Source organism: Ruditapes philippinarum, unplaced genomic scaffold (genome assembly GCF_026571515.1).
Source record: "Ruditapes philippinarum isolate M1 unplaced genomic scaffold, ASM2657151v2 ctg1056_1_1_1_1, whole genome shotgun sequence".
Taxonomy (NCBI): Eukaryota; Metazoa; Mollusca; class Bivalvia; order Venerida; family Veneridae; genus Ruditapes; species Ruditapes philippinarum.
In genome coordinates, this window is record NW_026859513.1 from 196,000 (window position 1) to 212,010 (window position 16,011).

General features: G+C 33.8%; 1 protein-coding gene across 1 annotated transcript in view; it reads left to right on the top strand.

The window, feature by feature from the left end:
* LOC132756769 (uncharacterized) overlaps positions 1-14,060 on the top strand; it is a 51,780-nt gene extending 37,720 nt beyond the window's left edge. Inside the window, exons 22-34 of the mRNA XM_060747905.1 lie at positions 322-442; positions 799-990; positions 1,291-1,987; positions 2,270-2,487; positions 3,171-3,338; positions 5,121-5,391; positions 5,643-5,809; positions 6,276-6,397; positions 7,772-7,918; positions 8,493-8,665; positions 8,931-9,121; positions 9,351-9,564; positions 10,268-14,060. Coding sequence (XP_060603888.1) covers positions 322-442; positions 799-990; positions 1,291-1,987; positions 2,270-2,487; positions 3,171-3,338; positions 5,121-5,391; positions 5,643-5,809; positions 6,276-6,397; positions 7,772-7,918; positions 8,493-8,665; positions 8,931-9,121; positions 9,351-9,564; positions 10,268-12,171 — 4,585 coding nt within the window. The 3' untranslated portion in view covers positions 12,172-14,060. The remainder of the gene's footprint in view (positions 1-321; positions 443-798; positions 991-1,290; positions 1,988-2,269; positions 2,488-3,170; positions 3,339-5,120; positions 5,392-5,642; positions 5,810-6,275; positions 6,398-7,771; positions 7,919-8,492; positions 8,666-8,930; positions 9,122-9,350; positions 9,565-10,267) is intronic.
* Positions 14,061-16,011: the final 1,951 nt, after the last annotated feature.

Genomic DNA, 16,011 nt, shown 5'->3' on the forward strand with positions numbered 1-16,011 from the left:
ATTCAAAACATTTTATTGTAACTTTAAATATTATTTTGGCATTTAGAACGTCTTGCCAACAAAATGCATTTTTCGTTACATTTACGAACAACGAAACAATATTTGGGTGATGCAGATGAAATAACACATTGTAAAACACAACATAAAAGTATCGAATGCCGTTTCTCTCGGATCAGAAAGAAATTACATAAATTTGAACTTTTTTAATAATAAGAGACATAAAGAGAAGGTATTTTCACAGATATTTATTATTGTTACAATGTTAAATGATTAAAATTGCATGTAAGAGAACTTTCGACAAATTCTATTTTTTGTTTCCAGCGTAGTCAGTGAAAGAACAGGTCGTGAAACGTATATTCAAGAATTGTCAAATCCATTGGCTCCAACTACTTTCAAAACGACATACTATCCAAGGCCGGGCGATGCTGGTGTATTTACTGTTGTATGTACTCAAACAGTTTTTTATCGTCTTTGCTATATAAAATTGTTCTATTTATTTGAATTAAGTCCTGTATCACTAATAGATATTTTCCCTGCTAAATATTATCTAAGTATCTTTCTGCAAATAAGAAATCATAATTCTGAAAATAAGACACACAAAACGCGCTGGTCTGCACTGACTGCTATTCAGTCAGTACGTATTTTGACAATTTCCTTTAAATTGATAAACGGTTTCGCTCAGACCTAAAATCGAAAAGTCCATTCAGATAGTAACCATGGTAAGGGCTATAATTCATACATCTTAATTTATATGCCATTATTTAAGCATACTTTAAGGTAAACTAATTTTCTTCTTAGGGAGCACGCCATCCCGGATTGAGGTCATATGTACAGTCAAATGTCACATGGTCGGTTCGAGGCATGGTCTGTGCGCCGCTAACAGTTTATGTAAACGAAAAAATCATTTCTGATGACAGGATAGTGACAGTTTATAATATTTCATCGCTATATAACATTGGCAAATGTGTCATTAAAGGAATTTCTGCCAAGGTAAGAAGTCTATGTCCATCCATTACAGGTTTTGATACATTCGTATTTGTAAAAATGTATAATCTCTTTAATTATAATTAAACACTGTTTATATCTCTGTTACTATAGGAATATAGGAATAGACATAAGTTAGAACATACCCTTTAAGATGGTTAATAATGTTTTTGCCTCACTGTTTAATTAGTCTTCTGCATTTTATATTTTAATATTTATTGCTTATATCACAAAAACGGATTTGACCATTTGTAAAAATAAATTAGATTTTACCAGTTAAATAGATAGCATAACTTCTTTATTTAGATCGACGGTTTACCTGAAGCATATGCAAGGATATCTGGGCACACTGGAAGTTCAGAATTTAAACTTTCATCCCTCGGAGAAAATGAGAAAATTGACTTTGACTTAGTTATCAGAAATGCTAAACCTTTGTCGGGAAAAATATACATTATATTTGGTACAGAAGAAGGAACAACAACTCGGTTAAGCATTTATATAAAACTTTCTATACGGAAGCCATTACTTATATTTGATCCGCCATTTCTCCGCGAAAATATTGTACGCGGGAGTATTCGTATTTTTGACATAAGATTAAACAATACTGGTGAAGTTGCTGCTAAAGATGTTGTAATAAGTTTGCCAAATGATCCGAGGTTATCGCTAGTGTCGTTCACTTCATCTGTAAATGATACCACCTTCACTTCCAACGCCACAGTGTCACCTTCAGGGGCCGCTCTAATTTCTATTGCGGTAACAACAGTGAAAACGGAAGCGCTAGGTGAAATGAGTGGGACAATTTACATAAATTCGGCATTAAGTTCAACTCCGTTTTCGTACAAATTTTTTATAACATCTCTCCAAACATACAATGTTACATTCACTGTGAAAGATGAATATACATATTTTGCTGCTGACGCACCATTGGTTAGTAATGCCATGGTAAGGCTTGTGAATCCAAGACGTGACTACTCTGAAACAAGATATACAACCAATAGCACAGGTACATATCCATTATGATTTAAAGATTATATGATATAATATGACATCATTTGCAGTATAGTTTGCCCGAATTCTTTGATTTAAACATAGTTTTCATGAGTATCAAGACAAATTTCTTACATTATGTACAATTGAGTTTTATAAATGTTTAGTTGATGTTCATAATGCAATTAAAAACAAAATGTATATTTCTATAATGCATAAAATTTATTATAAAATTTTAGTTGTAAAATCGTATTGTAAATAACATATATAAATTCATTGTGCGTTTATTTTTGATAAGGTTACGTAACATTTGAGAATGTTTACGAGGACCAGTACTCTTTATATGCTGAAGCTGAAGGTCATTCAACATACGCCGGAGTTGTCTTGGTGGGCTCTGATACTACTGAACAGGACATATTTTTACAGCGAGTGGCTGTTAAATATACATGGAGTGTTGAGCCTACAACAGTCAAAGACGTTTACGTCATACAGCTTGAATCTACGTTTGAAACTCAAGTAAGATTTGCCTCACATATGCGAGAGTGAATGCGAACGCTCGTGAGTGCGCACGTTAACGCGGGTCCATATTGTTAATATTGAAATTTAATGACCAGAAGGTCTTATAAGAGGAATTGAGGGGAGTGGTGGCATAGCGGTTATCGTGTCTGCCTCTCAATCCATGGAACATGGATTTAGCCCTTATCGAGTCACGATCATGTTTCTCCATATGACACCAATACTAGTTGGCTCCAGGAAGCGGATTCGTAAGTGATTAATATAAGTTGCAAAAAAGAACTTGTTTTGTAATCGAGATTAAATAAATATGTTTAAACCAAGGTGAAATGCTATTCGGGTGGGGGGTTAATACTATAATTGCATAAAGTTTATTTCTTGTATTTTTCTTGGCACAGTCACGTAAGTGTTAGATAGTTATAACAGAAAAAGTCATGTTTACAGTCATGCTGTTAGAATAAATATAATTAAGCATCAATCATAACTATGTTTCTATATTGAATAATTATGTAAAAATATCATATTCATAGAAACATAGAAACAGAAATGATGCTAGGTGGTTATGTGAATCTGCAAGTCACTTATTCACTTATCTATCATACCAGCGAGATAAATGAAATAATTATGTTTATGTTTCAATTCATCAAACAAAATTATAGGGAATTCATTCAATATTTTAATTTCAGGTCCCAATGCCTGTCGTTACAATAGAGCCTGCTAAAGTCAACACCATACCTTACGAATTAGAGGAAGAAGACACGATAGACTTTAATATTACCAACCACGGACTGATCAGAGCAGATAATGTCCGATTTAGTCTACCGACCGGTCATCCTTACCTAAAATTTGAAATGGTATGTAGACTTTTCATGACTATTTAGTAAAGTGAAGTATCTGAACAGATTATGTATGTATGTATGTATGTATGTATGTATGTATGTATGTATGCATTGAATTGAAAATGTGCAAGATAATACAATATGCTAAAGAAAGAAACAAAGTACGCAAATAAATGTTACAATTTCCGTTATATCGTACTTAATCGTTCAAAAGACCGCAAATGAATTCATCCGCTTGGATTTACCAAATTTCAGTGATTATAAGAAAAAGTTTTCGATAAAGAAAATAAATCCTTAAAACAAGACTTAAATGTATGCAATTTATGAATTATAATTTTGTAAAAGAAAATAAAACGCGTTAAAATTTCTGCAAGGCAACGAACGCGACAGCACATATGTATTTCGAAGCGTCATAACGACGGAGAACGTTAACGTCATGCGCATTTTTCTACCCCACCAACGGCACGAATGTATTATGTTTAAGATCAGTTCAATTTTCTGAAAAAGCGTCTATATCATATCTATCAAAATCTTTTGTTTGACTTACGAGATAATTGTGTCGGGTTTCTTTAGTCACATTAGATGTTTATGATGGAGACATTCGGAACCGTTGACAATGTTTTTGAAAATGCCGTTTTCGGACGGCTTAATAGAGGTTTTTTTCGAATAAAAAAAGCGTGGCAACTACAAACCGTTGACACGTGATTTCACAAGATTCCTATGTTCAAATTACAAGAAATTTTATCATGACATTTTCCGCGTTTAACAACAAGCTTCGACAAATTTTGGACGAGATCCTATATTGTGTCAGGGTCTTTTCCTCAACAAATGTTATGTTGTTATTCAGCTGCGCCACTGTGGCATTTCTATGGTTATTTAAGGGTGCCTGTGAAGGACCTGGATGTCATTAAATCAATAATATTTTGAAATTAATTATATGAAACGTCAAACTTAACGTAGGTATGAATTTCATGAAGACAACAAGAAATTTATCAGAATTAAAAACAAAATACGGGTTCTTTTGGATCATGTGATCATGTACATATGTATTCTAAGCTTAAATAGTGTACATCCGCACATAATATGGCACAAAGGGTATGAACCCCAGAAATGTCACCACCAAGCTTTTTAAGAGTAAATTGTCAACAATAATGTTATGATTATTTAACTTTCTTCAATTCTCACAGAGTATTAGCCTAATGAATTTATTTTGAAGCAAACAAGTTAGCAACTTTGCAGTGGCAAATGGGACCTAGACCGTAAAGTAGCTTGTGACAATAATAAAAGGTTAGGAAGCACTGATAAAGACCGTAATGACAACATATGTTATGTCATTCAAGACTTCTCTTCGTACAAGGGGCACACATATCCTTTCTCGTCGTCACTGCCACCTTGTTAGGCGACTTCCTTCGACATTAGCCAGAACATCGGCAGCTGTTTTTCATGTTTGAGGAGTAGAAATTAACATATTCTATGTGGCGTATCAAAATACTCAAATGGTCCACCCATTTTACAGCTGCTTCTCTGCTTATGTCCTATGCCCTACAGCTTTAAATTGTTCTGGCTTAACATACAAATATACTATTACTTTAGAATCAATCCGTACTAGTTTGGAATACTGTAAACAATTGCAATCGCTATAATATATGGCTGGAAATGGAATAAATAGACGGCTATAAATTAAACACTGATTTATTACATTAAAAAGTATGCTAGATTTGAATGATTATATCAATTCAATAATTACAAATATTCATATTTCTTTTTTATGATAATTATGATATATATATTTTGCAGACTGTAGATTTCATCGGAAGTGTAGAAGCAAATACATCGATCATTGTTCAAGTCAAAGCAACACTGAAAAGCAGAGTAAAACGTAATGTAATCGCTCTTGCTATATGTGGCCTCGCTTTACTGTATGACTATGACTGTGGTGGCACACAGACGCGTAACCTTGACGTGACATTAACACGAGAGTATCCAGGAAGACCACCACTGCCTTGTGGTTTAGGCGGCGGCGGTGGTGGTGGAGGCGGCGGCGGTGGTGGCGGTGGAGGAGTTTATTGTTAGTTTAGTTTTAATAACTGTACAATTCATTGTATTCTATAGGAATATTGGTCGACTATCTTTTGGTATGGCGTTTTAAAATGCTTAGCCAGAAGGAACTTTCTTTTTTTCTTAAATGGTCGCCTTTATTGGAAATTTTTTAATGTTCATAATTATTTACTTATAATTGTTCCAACAATAGTTTTTGTCGCTGTATATACTGAAGCTTTGATCTTTTATCGCAATAACGTTGTTACTTACTACTTACAGATGGAGGAAGTGGCACCGGAACTGGACGTGGATCTTCTATAACATATAACCCTACTACACCATTGTCATGTGACTGTGCAAAAACGTTAATCAAAAGCTGTGCATTAGCATTTCATCCTGTAACGGGCTGTGCATATGCTGTGACTGACTTAGGGACAGCTTATAGCGTAAATGTTTTTCTTTTGTACCTTAACTGTATATACATTGTATGTATAATATCATAAATAATTGCCGTTGTCTGGCAGCAAATGATTTTAGTTTCGTAAAGCATTGAATACTACATTGTATTATCAAATGTTTGTAACTACTTTATTTTATTAAATGTAACTACTTTATTTTATTAAATATGCTCATTGTCTGTCATAAGTATAGTTATAAAATGAGATAAAAACAAAATCGGTGTTTGATCCTTACAAGATAAAGAAAATGATCAATTATGAAGGTATTTGAAATGCATAATACTACATAACCGCTGATAGAATATACTCGTAATATACGACCGACCCTATAAAAACGTTTTCACCTTTTTTCTTTTTCTTTTAAAAAAGCTCTTCTGGCACTCTGCAAAATAATTATGTTGAAGTTTTATTTCCTCATTTTTATTTGTATTAAATGATTATTACATTTTTTAAGAGAAGTGATGGCGATCTTATTCTTGGGACGCTGAATTTTATCTTAGGGATAGCAGATACGGCGTTTGCTTGTGTTTTTGGCTTAAAGTACACGTTTTGGGGGCTAATGTATACATCTGCAAGGTAAGACTGTAATCTCCAAAAGTTTATGTTAAATGCTAACTGTATTTACGTCTTTTCAAAATAATTTTATCGTCTTTGTATCCAGTTTCATTACTTAATTTTACCTGGATGGATCTTGCATACAAATGTTTACAGCAAAAAATGATTGGCATGTCAAAGGTTAAGGTTATACATAGATATTAAAGACCAACACGATGAGACTCCGTTTTGTCAGGTCTAAAATCTGTCACTCTTTGAAGGACTTGAAATGCATGTTACACATGTGACATTAGTCAATTCCCAGATCTAATTTCACAGATAATTTGTCAATGTCAAAATGGTAAGTAACAGTGAGTGATATATGTTTTTACCTTTTACTTTGTCAGAGATATAAACCGTTTATCAAGCTCTATGGTCGTTAAGACAAAGTTTTATATTTTACACTTTTATATTAAATTTCCGTTAGAGTGAATGTGATGTTTGAACTCCTAGTAAAGACTTTCCATTTTTGGTGTTTATATAAAAGTTGTATTTGATACACCTCACTGATAGTGTTAATCAAATAAGATACCGTAATAATTGAATAAAGTTTTACGGTGAGTTCGCTTAAAACTAAGTAACCATTAGTACATCCTTAAAATATAAAAGAAGATATTCAAGAAAAATGGAAAATCTTGTTTATTCGTATTCATAGAAAGAAATCGAAAAGCAATGAGTTAAGAAACAAAATATGATATTTTATAAGAAATTGAGAAAGGGAGTAAAACTAAAACTGAAATAGCAAATGATTTTCAAATTCCAAAATGTACGCTGTCGGGTATTGTGTCTAAAAAGAAATAAATGACTAATTACTCTTAATCAAATGCTCTTCAAAATGGCGGACGATGTTTATCAATCAGTTCGTTATATGTAAATCTGTTCGCTATAAAAACTCCTGATACAAAGAACTAATTCGCTATATGCTTACAAGGAACTCCGGATATAAGGAACAGATTTTGAATGTCCCAATGAGTTCGTTATAAGCGGAGTTTACTGTATTAGTTATCATAATTCTGAGCAATTCCTTGTACTTTTTGATTAATTTATACTGAATAGTAAACGTTAATTCGATGGGTGATATTCCTTGCTATTTTATTAAGCGTAGATTTATTCGTTCGGTAATATCTCTTGCTATTGTGTTAAGCGTAGGTTAATTCGCTCAGTATATTTCTTGCTATTGTTTTAAGCGTACGTAGGTTAATTGGATCTGTGATTTCCCATGCCATTGTGTTAATTGTAGGTTAATTCAAGCGGTGATATACATTGTAACTGTTTTTAATGTTCTTTCTTGAAGAAATATAGAAAGCGTCAATTTTTTCTAAAATTACTTTCAACGATAAAATCATTTCACTTTAGATGCTTCGTAGATGCATACTTCAATTGTAAAGATGATAGAAAACGACGAGAAATTAGCTCCGATGTTGTGGATAATATGATTTCCTCAGCTCAACCAATTGACAACTTCTTGATAATGCTGACTGAAATTCTGGGAGATAGAGACATGTATGTATAATTCATAAGATGAAAAATATATTTTTTCTAAGTTATTGTACTAGCGCTGTATCTGACGTAATCTGATAACAAACAATAACATAATGCAGTTCCTGGTACATTACAAAATAATTAGGGGTAAATATCAATCAAATCATTTAGGTGGATTGTTCATTAAAGAAGAAAGACATTATTTGACTTAAGTGAATGGCTATTAAGGTATTGGGTTGATCATACTGTTATGGTTCTATACTATGTCGGTTTATTTAACAACATAACATAGCAGATACTTCATTAACAATACATGTATTTTGTTGATTATAGCACCATGTTTTAAAAACATATTCCCTTACAATTCTTAAATGTTGTTCGATCACTACGGTATCATTAAGAATTATAGACAAATGAAACCCAGATACAAATATTTTCCTTTTTTGCAAAAGATTCTTGAAAAAGCACAAATGGCTTCTTTTCTTCTTAGAAATTTTTCTATTAATTAAGGAAAAATTAAAATAGAAGTGTATCAAAAAAAAACCGACAAACATTCATATTTTTCTGAAATGACTTATTTTGCTGTTTAAAAAAGGTACAACTTCGAGAGCACAACCTGGTATCAAACATTCAAGAAATCTGTTGGTGAAGACAGTGAAATTGGGGCATTATTGTCAATCGATGAGGCAACGCATGTGCTGAACACTCTAGCAGATGAGGCAGCCAAGAAAAACATAAGCTTATTTCTTGAACGTTGGAATAATACGGGTACATATATTAATCAAATTAGCCATCAAAGACAGTATTTAAAAAAATGATATATTGATAAAATGAAACATATTAACATATCCAATCCTTGCATAGACTACAGTTGCATATATACCTACATGTTTCAATTAATCATTATAATTCATGTAATCTAAAACAAACAAATAAAACCTAATCATGCATAAATAAATAGGATTTCGGCAAAGAAAGTTGTAAATTTATTACGAATGAAAAGGTTAAACTAAATGAAATTATATAATTGCAGCGGCAGCATGGGAGAATGGTACATTGAAGGAGCTTAGTGATACAAGTCGCGTTATAAGCCTTACCCGATTAACACCTAGAATCGAACAATATCTTGACGATATTGAGAGTGCAAGTGCTAAAGGCTTTGACACCATTTTCGATGAATTTAGCCACGCAACAAACACATACAAAGCAGCAAAACAGAATGAGGTATCACTTCATACTTTTCAACTTTATTTAAGTTTACTGATGCATGTCCTCGTTAAAAACTAGAATCTTCAAACATTCAAGCTGCTAAGATAAGTAGAATAGTCATGCTTACATCCATTGTTTTGGCATTCATGAAATTACATTTAATAATTTTTAAATGATACAAAATAAAATGTTTCATATAATATCAGGAACTGAAATAAATGAAGTCAAATTTGTTAATGATTAGATATCGTCTGGCGGAGGCTCACAGAAAGATGACGGTGTTTGCGCACGTGTCAGGGTACGAATAGTACAGGAACTTGTCCTTACCAGAGACGCGTTCAATGCCAAATTAGAGATTGAAAATGGCGAAAATTCCGACTTAGAATCTATAAATGTTGAAATTCAAATCAAGGAGACTTTCGGATCAGGGGAACTTTTAAATGACAAGTTCTCAATAGGTAAAACTGAAAATAAAAATGTTATTTAAATTATTCAAAATAATATGTGTTATAGAGGTTAAAATGTCATACACTAAACTGTAACTGATACTATTGTGTTATTCAATAACTTAAACTAATAAATAAATGATAACATACAATATAGCTAACGATAAGTCAGTTGTTCTATTTCAATCAGTCATAGATATATCAATACCAAATTTAATTGGGAGTGCAAGAAACATTTGCGCCTATATTATAATTTATAGATGATTTATTTTGGTCGCCACTATACTTAGGAAAACCAGCCTCTGCATTTGGACGGTTTTTGTGGGGGTTTTATTTGTTGGGGCTGTCTGTTGTAGATCATTTATTTAATCAGTATAGAGAAAGTGTTTTGTATTCACTTAACACGAGAATAACGACCAGAACAGAACGAAAGTAAATGTGATATGTGTACTGTCATTTATATATAAAACACGTAGATTAAAGGTTAATGATAAAATAGCTGTTCTTCTGAAATGGCTTGATGACCTCAGTACCCGGTTTCAAATGTAAAACAAAAGAGGAACTCTTATAAGTGTTCTCATTTTATGACAATGCCTAACGTCAGACAGCTGACTGTCACGCTAGTGAATAAAACAAAAACAAACACAACCCTGTTCCAATTTATATATGGAAATTTCTATTACTGTATTAATTTCAAATCTCTTGATTAATCTAGGTAAACCAACATTGATTGGTATAAGTGGAGTAGATGGTACAGGCACATTGGGAAAAGATATGTCTGGCTCCGCAGAATGGTTGATCATTCCATACAGTAATGCAGCCCCCGAAGACGATACTCAGTATGATATAGGTGGACGGTTATCTTACAGTGTAGGAGGCTCAGAGTTTTCTGTACCTCTCTTACCTGATACAATTAATGTGAAACCGAATCCAAGTCTTGTTGTGCATTACTTTCACGAAAAATACGTGCAAGGTGACAACCCACTTACGCCAGAAAAAGAACCTATATTGCCATTTAGTCTTGCTGTAATGGTGATGAACAATGGGTATGGCGTAGCGAGAGCTTTAAAAATAACATCAGGACAACCAGAAATAATAGAAAACGAAAAAGGTCTTCTTATAACATTCAAAATAATTGGAGCACAGATTGGCAACCATCCGATCTCCCCATCACTGGCAGTTAATTTTGGGGATATATCATCTTTTGAAACTAAAACAGCAAGATGGTTAATGACATCAACGTTAATGGGAACATTTTACAACTACAGCGCCTCGTTTGAAAATATTAATCCTTTAGGCGACCCCCAGCTTTCCTTGTTAGATGATCTTGGTTATCATGAATTAGTTCACCTTGTAAGAATTGGCATATCTACAGAAGATGATGGAATTGATGACTTCCTTGTCAATGACAAAGTTGATAACGAGGGTTTGCCTGATAAGTTATACAACAGTGCAAATGGCAGCGATGTTCTCAAAGTTGATACAGCAAACGTTACTAATGTAAATGTGTCTGTTTTCAATTCAAGTAAGAACTATAAGATCGTCACACTTACTGTAAAAACAAATTTGTCTGTTTGGTTCTACACCAGACTTGAAAATACTTTCACCAGTCCTGACCCAGCAATGAAAGAGTTTTTGCTACATGCGCATCTTTATAGCAACGGAAAAGAATTGCTTGTTGACAAAAATGTTTGGCAGACAACACATATCGGTAACACTTTCTACCTTCACCTTTTAGATTATGTTGAAGATATTTCTTCAGACAAAACTCCTACAGACGATTCTGAAGTTGAGATAGATTATGTGTTAATTTATGGACCTCGCAATATGTATCCGCCACGGTTTAACTCGACAACGTATAATGTGAAGGTATCAAAGTCACAAGCAGTTGGTTCTGAAATTATTACAATTCATGCATATGATATTGATAAAGACGAAATTGAACTCAGTTTCAGAAGAAATAATATAGAATATTTCAGCATCATCCAGAAATCGAAAACATCTGCAGTTATAGCTGTTAAATATAGTCCATTGGAGCTTGGGAAGACGGTATTAGAAGTAATTGCAAAGGACAGCGGAATCCCACCAAAACATGCCTATGTGAATGTCACTATAACTGTTACAGACTCGAACACCACGGACACAACGTCAGCTACACCTGTCCCTGAAGCCACAAAAGGACGATCAAGCTTTTCTACCACAGAGTCAACGATTGAGTCAAGATCAAGTACCATTTACTCTACTACCTTTTCAAGCCGATCTTCGTCGTATATTCCCGTGTCTAACACAACCTTGTCAACTGTGTCGAATCCCGTGACAGCTACAACCTTGACAGCTACGTCAAGTTCCGTAACAAATACTTCCTTTTCAACTGCGTCAAATCTAATGACAAATACAACATTGTCTTCTGTGTCAAATCCTGTGACAAAAACCTCCTTCTCAACTGCGTCAAATATATCCACTACAAACTCTCAATTTCCTAAAAACACATCAACTACAGAAATACCCAGTACATCTACGGAAGAAAATAATCAAGGGACAACCGTATCGTCCTCTTCTAAAGTTCACGCTGAAGTATATTTAGTGTTTCTGGTGTTTCTTTCATGTTTATCTTTATAAAACGGATCAGCATACTGACCTGCTATATGCCGCGAAAAATTCAAATTTACGCACGCAACATTTTTTCCGGCATGCATAGAGCACTAGCCTTTTTCAAAAGAAATGAAAACATTATATTGATGTATTTTACACTGTTTGCCTTTGATCAATTTATATAATCAGAGTATATTATAAGTCCATCTATGTATCATTTATTATATTCACATCGTTTCAGAAGTTGAGATAGATTATGTGTTTATTTATGGACCTCGTAATATGTATCCGCCACGGTTTAACTCGACAACGTATAATGTGAAGGTATCAAAGTCACAAGCAGTTGGTTCTGTCATGCATATGATATTGATAAAGACGAAATTGAATTCAGTTTCAGAAACAATAATATAGAATATTTCAGCACCATCAAGAAATCGAAAACATCTGCAGTTATAGCTGTTAAATATAGTCCATTTGAGCTTGGGAAGACGGTATTAGAATTAATTGCAAAGGACAGCGGAATCCCACCAAAACATGCCTATGTGAATGTCACTATAACTGTTACAGACTCGAACACCACGGACACAACGTCAGCTACACCTGTCACTGAAGCAACAAAAGGACGATCAAGCTTTTCTACCACACAGTCAACGATTGAGTCAAGATCAAGTACCATTTACTCTACTACCTTTTCAAGCCGATCTTCGTCGTATATTCCCATGTCTAACACAACCTTGTCAACTGTGTCGAATCCCGTGACAGCTACAACCTTGACAGCTACGTCAAATTCCGTAACAAATACTTCCTTTTCAACTGCGTCAAATCCAATGACAAATACAACATTGTCTTCTGTGTCAAATCTTGTGACAAAAACCTCCTTATCAACTGCGTCAAATATATCCACTACAAACTCTCAGTTTCCAAAAAACACATCAACTACAGAAATACCCAGTACATCTACGGAAGAAAATAATCAAGGGACAACCGTATCGTCCTCTTCTAAGGTTCACGCTGAAGTATATTTAGTGTTACTGGTGTTTCTTTCATGTTTATCTTTATAAAACGGATCAGAATACTGACCTGCTACATGCCGCGAAAAATTCAAATTTACGCACGCAACAATTTTTGGCATGCATAGTGCACTTGCCTTTTTCAAAAGAAATGAAAACATTATATTTATGTATTTTACACTTTTTGCCTTTGATCAATTTATATAATCAGAGTACATTATAAGTCCATCTATGTATCACTTATTATATTCACATCGTTTCTAGTTTTATCTCTATCTTCTTTATTATCTTTATCTAGTTCTGTTAGTTTCATTCTTATGCATATATATGTATTTTACACTTTTTGCCTTTGATCAATTTATATAATCAGAGTATATTAAAAGTCCATCTATGTATCATTTATTATATTCACATCGTTTCTAGTTTTATCTCTATCTTCTTTATTATCTTTATTTTGTTCTGTTAGTTTCATTCTTATGCATATATATCATCAACATTCATGGTAAATGCTTGTTTAACACTTATGTGCGGTTGTTTCCGTTATTAATCATCATAAGGAATGATGTTGGCCAAAGTATCGACCTGTCAAACACCATTTAAAAGCAAGATTATTTTATGAAAGTTTTAAATTCTAGTTTTCTTTATGAATTAATTTTGTCATTATTGTCCAGGACCCAGTTGTTCACTTAACCAGAACCAATTTGAAAAAACTATTTTATGAACTGTGAATATTCCTTATTGTTATCTTTGTAAAATTATAATTTGTGTTTCTATAGTTACAGCTACTACGTCAGGAGCACAAATACAAATAATTATGTTACTTTAACTTTCTTATTCCATATTTCTAAACATTTTATGAAACATAATTATTATTATATTAAATAAATTGATGTGTACATTAGCCGATTAACTGTTTGTGATATATTTTGTAAGTTAATTATATCCAATTATAGGACACGCATCGGGAAAAAAGGATAATATTTCAAATGCAATAGTACGCTGTTACGTGGCATTGCGATATAAATAACACGGGCATGCGATGTATTAGGTATACATGCGCACGTAAAATAGGTCGCGTAGCCAAGTAACATTATCACCTGCGCATGTACATTTTTTGCGTGCACACGTGATATCAGATACTAAGCACAGAAAAAAATGAAACGTTTTAATTCTAGATATCCTGGTGGTCATAAGTATGTTTTATATCAGCACACAAAAGAAAGTAGTCACAACGATGAAATAATCGTATTAGTTAAGAGTACGTGAATATTTTTTCATTATCTTCCCGCAGGTTGGTGATTGTGCTGAAAACAAAAAACCTAAACTGAGGTCAGTTCAGGCGCGTGAATAAACGGTATTACCGAACTAGAAATTGTGTAAATTTCATTTTACCGCTTAAACTACTGGCGAACGTATAAGATTATAACACTAGAAAACACAACATAATCTGAGATACCTTGTCCAACATATTGGTAACAAATTCACCACGACAAACATTTGAAGTGTGTTTTAATACGTCCGAAACTATTTCGGCCGACAGTCCGTTAGCAATTGCGTGTCGGCTCTGTATCTTTTGAATCGAGGGAAGGGAATGTTTACTACTTGGCAGAAATGTTTATCATTAACAAAGGATGTGGACAGTTCAGGAGTTGGCTTTCCCAAAGCAGGATAAATGTCAGTTTGTTTTTATTGGTTTTTACGTCTCATCGACACAGCATATGTCATATGACGAGGTTCCAGCTTTATTGGCTGAGAAAGACCTCAGGTGCCTTTCCGTGCACAAACATGCACCTGAGTAGAACCACTGACGTTCCGTAAGCTAGCTGGATAGCTTCATCACACAAAAGAATCCAAAGTCATTGTCAGGATTCGAATCCACAGCAGTGAGGGGCAAGTGGTTTGAAGTCAACGACCTTAACAACTCGACCACTGATACCCCTTTCGTATAATGTCCGCTCTGTATCTTTTAAAGACTCTTTTTTTAAACTTGACCCTATGGGACAATTTGTTTACTAAAAATCTGGAAACAAAGTGATCCCTCGGAAGCATTTATCACAACATAATAATATGAAAATTGCAGACTCGGTTTGATTAAGTCTGTACATCAGGGATAATGAATAAATGCAACATTCGTCACACCCCCTAGCACCAGCTTGAGCATAACTCAATTCTCAACACTTAATAGTTGCTGGTATCAATGATCCCGAAGTACCCGAAAAATATAACAACATTGAAGATAATAAAGTAAACATGTCTTTCTTAAGAACCTTTTTTCTGCAAAACTGTAATTTCCAAAGCATAGATATTTTAGTAGGACACCCTTGTTGTCTTCTAGAAAAATATTTATTAATCATAACCGTGGGATTAAAATGAGCACCGCCTCGGGGCCACTAATTCAATGTATACTTATAGGGAAAAGATTTAAATATTCGGACATGATTCATTAATAGGTCTCCTCCCTTATTTGACGATAACTTTTGATTGGTTACGCAAATTTGTAGCAGGCCAAATATTGTACCGCCTTTGCGGTGCTTTTGTTTTTTCACTTTCGGGTTACCTTCAATGATGACGATATGTTCTAAAATATTATCAGATTAAACCCCATCAACTTTGTTGAAACGAAAGCGACACGTTCGTTCAGAGTCCTTTGTCATAAATCAAAATAACTATTTTAATATCTATAAAGTAAAATCAAGATAATTTTAAAGTAATATGAGGCCGCCAATTAACCGATTTACAACTATTTTCCATATAAGCATTTGCTATTTAACCCTTAGCCAGCTGGCATTTGATTCATACCATGCCACCGTGCCGCCTGACCATGGTCTGCATTCTTCGTAATTTAGTCAATTTTCCC